This window comes from Pseudoliparis swirei, chromosome 4 (assembly GCF_029220125.1).
Source record: "Pseudoliparis swirei isolate HS2019 ecotype Mariana Trench chromosome 4, NWPU_hadal_v1, whole genome shotgun sequence".
Taxonomy (NCBI): domain Eukaryota; kingdom Metazoa; phylum Chordata; class Actinopteri; order Perciformes; family Liparidae; genus Pseudoliparis; species Pseudoliparis swirei.
Window position 1 is genome coordinate 26,483,035 of NC_079391.1, and position 12,971 is coordinate 26,496,005.

At 44.6% G+C, this 12,971-nt stretch overlaps 1 protein-coding gene across 2 annotated transcripts in view; it reads left to right on the top strand.

The window, feature by feature from the left end:
- The window catches only part of efl1 (elongation factor like GTPase 1), a 52,473-nt gene that overhangs the window by 9,558 nt on the left and 29,944 nt on the right, over positions 1-12,971 (top strand). Inside the window, exons 8-15 of one of the 2 annotated variants that reach the window (XM_056413637.1) lie at positions 650-729; positions 1,797-1,933; positions 3,050-3,172; positions 3,365-3,464; positions 4,334-4,473; positions 4,608-4,643; positions 5,258-5,418; positions 7,172-7,307. In XM_056413637.1, the coding sequence (XP_056269612.1) occupies positions 650-729; positions 1,797-1,933; positions 3,050-3,172; positions 3,365-3,464; positions 4,334-4,473; positions 4,608-4,643; positions 5,258-5,418; positions 7,172-7,307 (913 nt within the window). The remainder of the gene's footprint in view (positions 1-649; positions 730-1,796; positions 1,934-3,049; positions 3,173-3,364; positions 3,465-4,333; positions 4,474-4,607; positions 4,644-5,257; positions 5,419-7,171; positions 7,308-12,971) is intronic. The other variant, XM_056413638.1, reaches the window with a different exon arrangement.

A 12,971-nucleotide genomic window follows, 5' to 3' on the forward strand; every position in this document is an offset into this window, starting at 1 on the left:
GACTGATTAGAGCAGCCTGATAAGGAATTGCAGTCATCGAGTTTAGAAGTCCTGGATGGACTGGCGGCCTGTCCAGGGTGTCCCCTGCCTTCACCCTATGTCAGCTGGGATCGGCTCCAGCGCCCCGCATCCCTAATGCGGATGAAGCGGTATTGATAAATGATGGATGGATAGTTTAGAAGTAACAAACTAGTGAACCAGTTTTTCTGCATCCTAATACTAGGAGACTTTCTGTCTCTTTCTGATAGATACCCTTAGATTCCTCATTCCTTGGCAGCTCCAAGCACTTCTAGCTGAACATATCTGACCCTTTCAGAAAGGTGCTGGTGCTGTCACTGTGGCTCCTGTTCAGCTAACAAATCATATTCTAGAAGAGGAGCTGGGAGCTCTTTTCTGATGAGGCACTTGGATGAGCCAGAGAAAACCACTACATGGACACGTAGCAGTGCTTGGCAGTCACATTTCTCAAAAACAACAACATCAGTAAAATGTCCAAAGAATAAGAATGAAACAAAATGTTTAACAAGATTATAGAATGATTGTGGGAGTTCTATAGGTGTGAAGGAGTCCATAATGGACTGAAAACAAGGTCTCAGTTTTCTCTTGCATTCGTTTTCATGTGTTTTCTTTGTCACCCTCCATGCTGCAGGCCAAAGGAAAGAAGCCGCTGTTTGTGCAGCTTGTGCTGGATAACATTTGGAGTTTATATGACGCAGTTGTCACAAGGAGGTAGGTGACCCGATGCACTCAGTTGCGTTTTAAAATCAGAAGATGTATTTCTTTCTTAATTGAATGATTTCTCTGAATTAATGGGATGTTTTAATATGGAGATATACTGTGGTAAAAAGAGGTTTTATTCACACCTACTGATGCGCCTACTTCTGAGAATACTCTGCTTTTTAGCTTATCTCTTATCAGGAAGCATTGAAGTAAAATGTCAAATAAAAGGTAGCTGATGATCCCATTGATGCATATATGTTGGCATGTAATAAATGTTTCATAAAGGATCAAGACGGCATCATTTAGATAGCGTTTTCTGGAGATAAAAACAAAAACAAGACGGAACTAACTAAAGGAAATGTGAAAGAAACATGGAAAGATGAGAACCAACTCCATGTTTGTCACATTAGAGACGTGTGTTTTGGAATGTCTTTGCACAATTACCAGCATTTCAAAGGGCATTATTTCAAAGCAACGTCAATTCATTTTAGTGTCACAATTATTTGATCTGCTCACCGTTAGTCGAGATCCTTAAGGGAACCTTTTGAGGGAACAGTCTCATAGCCTATAAGCTGTGTTTCCACTTTAGTTTAACTTTGTCCTGCTGGACTTCAAGCAGCTTTACTGAAGAGCTTTGTTTAGGTTTGCAGACATTTAGCCAGCCTGCCAGCCGGCTTGGAGCGCCTTCGTAATTGACAAAACTGACTACTGAGCATGTCAACCTCATGTATTTCTCAAAACTGTGGTCATTGGGAGTCTACAGATGGTTTTAACTTTGTTTTTCTTTCGTTTTATGGACTTAGGGGAATCTATTTTTACTGCTTTTCTAGAACAAACACACGCCAAATTGGCAGCTATCCACAGCCTTGACCCACACAGCCACAATGGCCTCATTCATGGGAAACCAGAATTGTCCTTAAAGCTTCCCAAACTAAATCAAACCCACACTGAGCTTGGATCATGTTAGGGAATGACGGCACATTTGTACTCAATATTTCCACTAAACTGCTGCAATGTACCCAGCTCAGGTCAGAGTGTGTGTCTGTAAAGAGAATTGATCCTGCTTGTGCGACTAGAGACAAGGAGAAGGTGGAGAAAATGGTCACATCACTGGGGGTAAAGGTTCTGGCCAGGGACTTGCGTCACTCCGACCCCAAAGTCCTCCTCTCTGCCATCTGCAGCCAGTGGTTACCCGTGTCCCAGGCTGTCCTATGTATCCTTTGTGTTTATTGTATCTGTTATCGGTAGGGCTGTCAGCGTTAACGCGTTAATCTATGCGATTAATTTGGCCGCGTTAACGCACTAAAATGTTTTAACGCAATTAACGCAACTTTGTTTACTTCCGGTGTTCGTTGAAGTTTTTACACTCAAACCGAGTGTCAAACCGCGGCAGTACGGTTTAACACTGTTTCCGTTTTTAAAACAATTATTTTCCCGCGAAAATAAGAAGCAGAAATCCGTTTAAACTCGTGGATGAATCAGTCGGGTTTCCTCCTGCTCCTCCTTCCTCCCGTCTCACCCTCTGATACACAGAGGAACGAAGGGGCGACGTGTCGGGGGACGCAGCGCGGAAAGAACTCGTCACACGAAACCTTCAACGTGATTGGTCAATCCGTTTGTCTGTCAACATTTTGGGGAAAAAACAACCAATGAACACTCAGTAAATCACAAAGGACCTCACAGGTAAGGCTCTATAGCAGCCTGTCAGTCAGAGAGCAGAGAACACGGCACCAGGATAACTGAGCCTCATTGAATAGAGCTGAGATTGTTCTGGAATGTTTGATGTAGAACACGGGGTATGTGTCATATGCAAATGCCTTTAAAAGGCGAATTTTGTTGTTGTTGTAAAATGTATAAAATGCCCCCAGCCTCCAGAGGGTTAACGTGACATATTTGAATGTCAGTCAGTCACCAAGGCCACTGGTTCTGCTGCTGTTCAGTGGTAAAGATGACAGGACCAATGGGGTCTCAATATACTTCTTTTTTTTAACTAATCTGATGTTTCACTGAAGAAACAATTCATCATCCACAATATTAAATACCTCGCTGGCACTTTATAGGTAGAAGCCTCTTTGAAAACACAGCTCTGTGTGAAGTTTGGTCTTTAAAAAGAATGAACTTTTAACTTTTAATCGCGATTGATTAATCGCGATTAATTAATCGCAATTTCAAAATGTGCGATTAATTAGTTACTTTTTTTTAATCGATTGACAGCCCTAGTTATCGGCTATGTGATCACTGTTTATTTATTCACTTGTCTGCCTCAATTCAGCATTTTTTGGGGATGTCTGTACTTTTGGTGTCATGTGTTCTTTAACACAGACTACAGTGATGGTGTGTGAGAAACTGCCCAGTCCCTTAGAAATAGCAGCAGGGAGGGTTGAGAAACTGATGAGCGTTGGAGCGCGACGATTTGACTCATTGCCTGAACAGACGCAGGAGCTGAAAAGAGGTACGCACACACAGACACGCACACACACACACGCACGCACATATATGCATATATATAGACACACGTGTGTGTATACATATGTCAGCCGGTGTATGTGATTTGTGTCATCTCAAATGAATAGTGTGTTTGAATAAGGTGTTGCCCTTTGGAACACTTTGGCTTTATGTGCGTTTGACTCTTCATCCTCCACAGCGTTCCTCCAATGTTCCAGTGGAGAGAAAGATCCGCTCATTGTCTTTGTGTCCAAGATGTTTGCTGTGGACACCAAGGCCTTGCCTCATAACAGACAGAGGTGTGTGTGTGTGTGTGTGTGTGTGTCTTTCACAGGGAACAAAGGGAAGACACCTTCAGGAGAGCAACAGAGGAGGAAGCAATAGATGCTATGTGTACAGAATGAACAGCGTTACAGAGTTACAATACATTCAATAAATATGATAGAAATGATGAAAAATGATTGGTAGGCATGGACCACGATGCAGATCTCCACAAGCCAAGTGAGCCAGCTTTATTATACTGGAAGGCCTGGATTCAGCACAATGTTAGCGGGCCAAGGCTGATTTGCACTGCATGAAGAATCGAAGTTCCCTGATAGTCTCATAGAAGACCCTGCACAAAATAATCCATTGGACTAACTTAGTGATTCTCAAACTTTTTCTGTGGCGCCCCACTTCAGAGGAGAAAAATATTCATGCCCAACCCCCCAACAAAATTGTAACTAAATGGTCCACACTGAATTTGTTATTGTTTTTATGAAATTGACCAAGCTGATGGCATCGGTAGAATCCTTGTGTAGTTCACGGCACATCTAGCGCTTCTCTGTGTTTGACACGGTGTGTCCACCGCACATTGGAGAGACACTCTTGATCAGCGCGTGCAAGCTCTTCCTTTTCTCTGCCATGGTCTGACATCATCTGTGACGTTACGATCGCGCAAGCATAACCTGTTAACGCCGTAACATATATATTCACACATACTTTTGTAATATGTGAAGTTCTCCCCACTGCCCCCCAACTGCAATACCTCGGTGCCCCAGTTGAGGGTCGTGCCCCACAGTTTGAGAACAACTGGTCTAACTGGACCTCCTGGATTGCATTTCATCTTACTTGTTCCTGGTGCGACTACAGCCTTCACTTCTCATGTTTCGACTGTATGTGTGTTCAGGCCGCTGACTCAGGAGGAGATCGCCCAGCGCAGGGAGTTGGCAAGACAGAGACATGCTGACAGCAGGGCAGCTGATCAGAAAGGCCCCACCCACTCCGAGAGGACACCACAGGAGGGTCCACCTGCACGACTTGACACAGGCAAGCTTGACTCATTTCTCTCCATCGCTTTTTATCCATGCACAACACTTAAACAAACGATGAGTAGAAATGTTTCTGGCTGACTTTGCAAATAGTTGACAGTTTATTATAATTGTTACATCATTGCATTTCAGAGTTGTGGAGAAAGGCTGGACCAAATGCTCAAAAAAGTGAGGTATTGGCAGAATGTATTCCACGGCATATTAGCCATCATAGTCAAAACCTAGCTAAAAGGAACACATATTTTACTCATGATGAAATAGATCAATCATTTGATGCAGGTAATATTCAGATTCAACTTTATTGCCATTGCACCGAGTACAAGTACGAGGACAACGAAATGCAGTTCAGCATCTGAACAGAGGTGCAAAAGAACGCAGTAGAAGTGCAATGTGCTGGATTGTAACGTATACGGAGGTCCTGCTCCAGGGAGAGGATGAGAATTGGGGGGGGGGGGGGGGGGGGGGAGTACTAACACAGTGGTCACTCCGTTGGCGTATCCGAGTGATCTCTGAGAGACTAGTGTCTCACCGATATCAGTATAAGGCTTCGGTCTTTTATCTCATCCCGTAGTTTGATCATTAGGATTTAGGAACCCAAATTGCAGACTGTTCCTGTGGTGTATGAATGTGAGATAGTCCTGATGGGCGGATGGCACCTTGCATGGTAGCTCCTCCCATCAATGTATGAATGATGAATGGGTGAATGATGACATGTAGTGTTAAGTGGTCGGATGACTAGAAAAGCGCTCTACAGTCCATTTACCATTCTGTCTCCCTTTCAGGTCAGATGGAGAGTCGAACACTGAAAGACTCAAAGCCAGAGGAGGAAGAGGAGCACCAGACCTTCATTGCGTTTGCGCGGGTCTTCAGTGGAGTGGCGAAGAAAGGACAGAAAGTATTTGTACTGGGACCAAAGTATGACCCCGCCCAGGCCCTCAGCATGGTAAATCCAGTTATATATCAACCGTTATAGTATTTCTCTCTCTTGCAACAACAATATTTAGTTAATTTACTTTTCAGCCCCAAAATATCTCTTTTTTAAAAGTCATTCGGGAGGTTTGCCATGCTTTTTGTTGGTTTGTTTAACTCCTGTAGTTCAGGTGAAAAACCAAATCATCCATTGTTGCCTTTGAGCTCTGGTCTGCTCACACGGCCCCGCTGCACACGATCTGTAACTGATGGAGGAAATCTTCGAGGGAAAAGTTGTCTTGATCGTCGAGTCCATTTGGTTCCAGCTTCTCACATGTCTCATACATCTTCTGCTACATCTTAGGGTCTGGACTATTTCAAAGATTAAAAATAATCTTTCAAAAGATAATTGACAGGTTAATCTATAATGAGCTTGCATCTCTAAACTTAATGACTTTTCTTTGTTACAAACAATGACTGAGTAGGAACAGAACATTTACCAAATAACAAACTGCACTAGACTAACGCTAAATAATTCTTCTTATTTTGTATTTCAGTGATTTAAATAATTTGTTTCAACTCAAGATCCCATTACATGTACTGTACTCTAGTGTTCCACATTGGATACAAGGCAACGAGTACAGTTAAACTGTGTGGATGGTTCAGTCTGGAACAGCAACAAACAAATCCCCCTTTTTATCAGAGATCAGAGACTCCGCTTGAGTGGTACAAACAGTATTTTATGGGACCTGATGAAAGAGAATCACAGCAGCTTTAATTCAAAACAGATATGACATCAGATCTTCACGAATAAATTACAAATCATTTTTGTTTTATATCTCCAGAAAAAAGTATTTTCTTGGTTAAACTTTCACAAACCAGTTCAGGAGATGTGACGAGGACAGATGGCTGGTGGATCTGTGGCGCTGTGAAGTGAAGGAGGTGTCAGCTGTGTGTTTCTGGTCCTAGGATCAGTGCTCCTCCTTGGACGCCTTGTATGTTCTAGGTTCCCATGAGACTTTCTTTTCTGTACACTAACTATTGTTTACATCTTGACGGATATCTGTTGAGAGATTATTGCATCCGCAACATAGAAAAAGTAAAACATCATTATATCATGATAGAAAAGGGGAAATTGCAAAACCTTTCACATTATGGAGAATATAATATAACAACATGAAATACACTTAAAGTTGGTGTTTAAAAAGGCACTTTAAATGTTCTGCTTGTATAACAAAACGAGTGACCGCAACAGCGCAACTGCTACTGCGCATCACTCAGAAATTTAAACACAAAGACATTCTACACATAGTTGTAGTCCTACTTAGAGAATCGACTCATTGCCTGATAATCATCGTATGTTATACAGTATCAAAGTGATCCAGTGAAAGTTGTTTGTACACCTATCGCTACATTGCATCGGCAACTGCTAATTCAGCAAATTGTTTTATGGTGCAGATCTGAAAATGATTACCAGTGCTCAATTATGCAACAAAGTTGGCCTTCAGCTATATAAAGCAAAACACAAATTTGAAATAGAGCTACGTAAACAAAGCAGCAATTGTGGTGCTCACTGCCAAAGCAACACTTGCTTCCATCACAGCATCTGAATTTTTGACACATGCAGATCATCTGAGCCATCAAATCTTTCCATTTACTGTTTCCATTTCACCTCCCAGCGACGAGGGAAATGAAGTGCCACCTAGCTGCCCCTCTATTGTGATCCCAATGCTACATTTGTGAGTCTCTTTGTTCTTCCAGTTCATTGCTTGTCTCCTCTCTGCCAGCTGCCAGAGGGTGTCAGTGCTTCAGACTGTGTTTCTGAGGTGCCTCATCTGTCCTGCTGTACCATGGAAAGCGTCTATCTGCTGATGGGAAGAGAGCTAGAGGAGTTGGAGGAGGTGCCTGTAGGAAATGTGCTGGGTAAGTACATTCCCTTTCTTCCTTCTGGTTATTGCAATAAATATGTTCTTCCTCTCTTTGTTGGACAGAGTTTGTTATATCAGGTGAGCGTGCTGAATATCAAACTGAAGCAGGCACTTGTTTCGAAGAGAGGCTATGCCCGAACATTCGCCATTCACATTTTTATGATTTGTTTTTAAGAAAATACACAATTTGTTCAACAACAAAGAACGAGTTATCTTTGCTGTGATGAGCTGAGAACAAATCAGTTCTAGAAAGTAAGATGGCAAATCTTACTTTCTAGAACTGATTTGAGGAACATGGCTGCGTACAGTATGTAACTGTCATTGCCAAATTCCACAGCTGTCTGCATATGTATGAGCAAATCTTGAGTGTCAAAAAGTTCCACTAACCAGAGAAACAGTGTTTCTTTAACTGTGGAAACAGCCATTGACACCAGACCCACTTGAATCACAGGACAACTTTGAGGTTCGTTGTCCTCAGATCATCGTAGATATCTCTCATATAGTGGAAAAGGCAGTACATTATACAAACTTCTATAATCTTGATAATATTGGCCAATTGAAACAAATATGTCTGTGTCGTCATCAAAAAGAATTATGCACTCCTCAGTGCAACTAGGAAGCCACGTTGTCCTCGGCTGAGACCAGTAGAAGTTTCACATGTATGTTGAACAACAGACTGCTGAACACGGAGTGGAGAGGACAGCAGAGGTTGTATAAATGTAAATAGTATAATATACATAACACGTATAACCTTCATTCTTTTTCCAACATTGGTAACACTTGTGGGCACTTGAACACATGTTGGATATTTAGCTGGAACGTTAGATTTCATTGTTTTCCAATTTTTGTAAAATGATTCATCAAAGAAAGTTAACTTGCATTGATTTTTTTAGGGCATTATACCTGCGTTATTATGCACTGAAGGCATGTTGGTGTTCCCACTACTAGCTATGATTGTTCCGTTTCCATAGAGGTTCAGGACTTGCAGTGAAAATCAAGGGCACAGAGAGCAGAACACGCCTTGAAACCTCTTGGAGTTCAGAGTACTGACACTGAATGGAAGTCTGACCACTAAGATACCCTCCATTGTTGTGAATTATGAGGCAGACGTGCATTACGATATTGAGTGCAGTCGTCATCTGTTCTGTGTTTGTGACAAAGCACAATAGGAACAAGTCAATAAGACAATTACCTTACAGACTAACAACAACAAAAATAACATCTGCATTTTGGATCATAAAACGGCAAACTCAGTGCAGGACTGATGATGGCGAATGTGGGCCGTCACTCACTACACACATGCTGGCTACAGCGGCACTATGCACCCAATAACGATCCATCCAGCGAGCTCGCTCTCAGCTGAGGAGAACATTTATGTTTATATATAACATGGTATATCTGTTAACATCAGAGTAAAAAAACCACTTCTGACTGTCTGTTCGGGAATTATTGAAACGTCGTTTTTTTAACGTATTGCTATCGGGGCAGTGTCTGTGGGGATACATTGATTTACCACTAATGGGAACGTGAAACAGGGCCCTAAAGTGTGGGCTAAGTGCTAAGGCTATGGTCCATTGTGAGGTTGACATTTTTCCTTTATTCACTTGACAAATTACTGACATGGCATATTTGTATGCGGGGCAGCTGGCACCCTGTCTGTCATCAGTGTATGAATGTTGTCTGAGTGAGTGAATGTTGACAGTACAGAGCTTTGAATGGTCGGAAAAAAAGAAAGTTGCCTATACCATTTACCTGAGAACTGTCGCCCCTTAATTATCCCCTGATGCTTTATATTTGTTGAGTCCTTTTTCTCTTGCAAACTTTAAATCAATGAAGCATAAAAGTCATATGAAGGCAGTAGTCCTATTTCTGTATTTCAATTCAGTATATTTGTATAGCCCATTTTCACAAATTACAAATGTCTCAGAGGGCTTTACAATCTGTACACACATATCCCTGTCCCAGAACCTCACATCGGATCAGGAAAAACTCCCAAACAACCCTTCACGGCGCTGTATTTGTCTTTGTGTGTTGGTAGACCCTCCATTGAGGTTGTTTTTGAATGAATAACAGAAGACATGCGCACACACAGAGGCAGGCTGATTAAGCCTTCCCAACAATATTGTCTCTGTCAGAGTCCCCTCAATCATTCACAGGATGAGGTTTAAGCTGCAGCTGAGGGACAGGTCTCACTGAAGACCTGAAGTTAGGATGAGCTGTGATTTGTATTGGTCATTGAAAGATTGGGTTAGTAATCCCGAGCAACTAGTAAGAGTCAGCGAGATTTTAAGAATGATACACCCTTAAAACACAGCCCACTGTTCAAACTCTTTTCCAATGAAAGTCGCTCCAAAAGACGCTAAATGTAGAGTCATTAACACCGACAGTCCATCCCTTAAGGTCTCCCTCAAAGCCCCTCCCTCAACATGATCACTATCATCAATTTGTGAAATTGGACTATACAAATAAACTGAATTGAATTAAATGTAATCAACTGACACAGCTGCTGTCAGTACTCAAAGCTGTAAAAGGCAGAGTTGGTAATGTTCTTCAAGAAATTGTAGAAATTCCGATGACATCCTGACATCTACTATTGAATCAAATGCTTTGACAAAAAGAAGAAAAAGATCTGTTGTCCGGGTCTGTCGCAGGACTGGAATCATTCACCAATCATTTCATTCCCCCCCAATGTAATGTAATGACACACCTGTCTGAATACCTGTCTGACTTCCTGTCTACCAACCTGGTTTCCCACCATTCTGCCAACCTGTCTGTCTGTTTCTCTACCAACCTGACCACCAATCTGTTGGCCAACCTGTCTCAGAGAATAATGTTGATATATTAGGAAAAATACAGTCCTTATCCTTTGAATTGTGTTTTTTATGGAAATAACCACTATAGATACCAGAAACAAAGTTAAAAGATAACTGTGCCAGCTGTCTCCAATTTGGCCTCGGCTGCTGGTGATTGGCAATCAGTCTGCCGGATCTGGGGGACCGGGTTTGGGAGGAGGGAGCTCTGGGGTCGGCCGGGACGGGGAGCTGCAGCCCGCCGGGACGGGGAACTGGGACCGGCCGGGATGGAGACGGAGCAGAGGTAGCTGGCGCCGCCGATGGGGCCCGGGGATCCGGACCGGCCTTCCAGTGACGGGTCCCAGGGAACAGGGGTCGTCGGTAGCGCCGACGAGACGCGGGGAACAGGGGTCGGCAGCTCCGCCGGGTCCTGGACCTCGGGGGTCGGCAGCTCCAACGGGTCCTGGAACTCGGGGTTCGGCAGCTTCGACGGGTCCTGGACCTCGGGGGTCGGCAGCTCCGACGGGTACTGGGGCTCGGAGGTCGGCAGCGCCGACGGGTACTGGGGCTCTGGGGTCGGCAGCTCCGACGGCTCGGAGGTCGGCAGCTCCGACGGCTCCTGGAACTTGGGGGTCGGCAGCTCCACCGGGTCCTGGGGCTCGGGGGTCGGCAGCTCTGACTGGTCCTGGGGAACGGGGGTCGTCAGCTCCGACGGCTCCTGGAACTTGGAGGTCGGCAGCTCCGACGGCCCCTGGGGCTCGGAGGTCGGTAGCTCTGACGGGTCCTGAGGCTCGTCAGCTCCGCCGGGTCCTGGGGCTCGGGGCTCGTCAGCTCCGCCGGGTCCTGGGGAACGGGGGTCGGCAGCTCCGACGGGTCCCGGGGAACGGGGGTCAGACGTGGCGACGGGTCCCAGGGGTCGGGGGTCCGCGGTGCCAGCGGGTCACGGGGAACGGGAGTCGGCCTTCGCGCCGACGGGTCACGGGGAACGGGAGTTGGCCGCAGTGCCGGCAGGTTTTGGAGGGCCTTGAGGAACAGGCGGTTCTCCTCCACCTGTGCCCGCCGCATCTCCTCCATTCGGGCCAGCATCTGCCCCAAGCTGCTCAACAGCTCCTCTGCCGGATCTGGCTGCATCCCTTCCAGGCGCTTTATTCCAGGGGGCCCCACGTTGGGCTCCACTGTAGCAGGTCGCACACCGCTACCCATGGGTTTCCCCCAAAAGCTCCAAGGATCAGCCAGGCACAAAGCGGTTCCGTTAGCTAGCATGCTTTATTTTCATCACACGCACAACACAGAGCAGACCGCACGACGACGCGTCTGCTCTCCACTCTCCACTGAGCCCTTTTATGAGGGTGGCCTCGGATGCTGACTGATTGCCAAACACCAGCAGCCGAGGCCAAATTGGAGACAGCTGCCACAATAACATTTATAATTTTAGTTATTTTTGCCTGAAAGGTTCCTTCTGTTTATTTAGCAGACACCAACGTGCCTGTATTTGAGACTCTGGAAAAACAGTCTGGGTCCACAGTGTTTTACAAACTAGAATGTTTGTGATATACTGTATATCTCCGAAAAAGCAACACCTATGGTGACAGCTTTGGTAGGAGTGTGCTGGTGCCGTTTGGTTGTGAAAGAGGCAGAAACAGAAAGTGATGCCTTTTAGTTTTTCTGTTACATTTACATATGAAGACTTTTAAATGAAAAGAAGAATCTCACCTGCAGCAGGAGATACACAAGACCGGCATCAGATCAGTTGGTACCTCAGGACAGGATACTGCTCTGAAGGATGTAACTGGTTCCCTGCCCTCTCTATGCTGGAAGAATCACAGCTCGGTCATTTCTAAGAAAATATATCGGGTTTTAATCGCACTCTAAAAGAGTGAAAACTTTGAAACTTCTAACTACCCAAACGTCCCAGGGAACTATAACTAAAGTGTCAACGCAGTCCACAAACACTGTGCTCATCTACAGAAACATGGTGGAAGTTCTGAATCAGAACATTGCATATATTCATGCATGCTGAAACGACCTGAGCACAAGTCCTGCATCATTAATTAGAGCAGCTGCATTGCGTGAGCTAATCGTGTTTTAAGGACCCGTTGATGTTGGAACGTAAATCTGTTTTTACCCCTTTTGAAAACTTGACGGCTGGAACCTTCCTCAAGTTTAATGGAAGGTTCTCATCCCACAGCCAAGAACCATTCTTCACCTCCTCAGTCCTTCACTCTCTCCCCCCACCTCTCCCCTCCCTCACAACCCTCTCTTCCTCCCTTTTTCTCCTTCACTTAGCTGCTTTAAATCTGTTCTCTTCAAACATAGTTTCAGATCATTTGATCTCAGGCTTATTGGTTTTTTTTGGTGCCGTGTTACGAAAATAACCCTTAATTTAGACTCGAGTTGAAACGGAACAAGATAAAGAGAAGATATTATGTGTTTGACCTGTATGTGTTTACAGTACAAGCTTTTTCTCTGAACCGTAGAGAGCGGTGAATGACAATAAATGTTAGACATGATGGTAGACTATACCATCAAGGAGATAATGAGATTGGCCTTGTATGTGTCTTTTCGTGTCTGTCAAACAGATCTTGCATTCTGAAGAGGAGTCAGGAAGTGAATTCTTTTCGCTCACGTTTACTTGTCTGTGTCACAAAGTCGTCCTGAGTTAACCATCTGTGGAGAGTAAGAGAAAACGCCAGAGGCTTTCTGGAGGCAGGTCAGCTCTGAGCAGTGTACAATTAGACTATCACCAGCCTTAAAAGATGCAAATGTGCTATTTCCTGCTTACCTCTATTGTTTCCCCTCTGTACAGCAGGGGCCTGGTCTTAGACAGAGATTCAGGGCCCGGCTGACCTCATCCCGCAGCATCACTG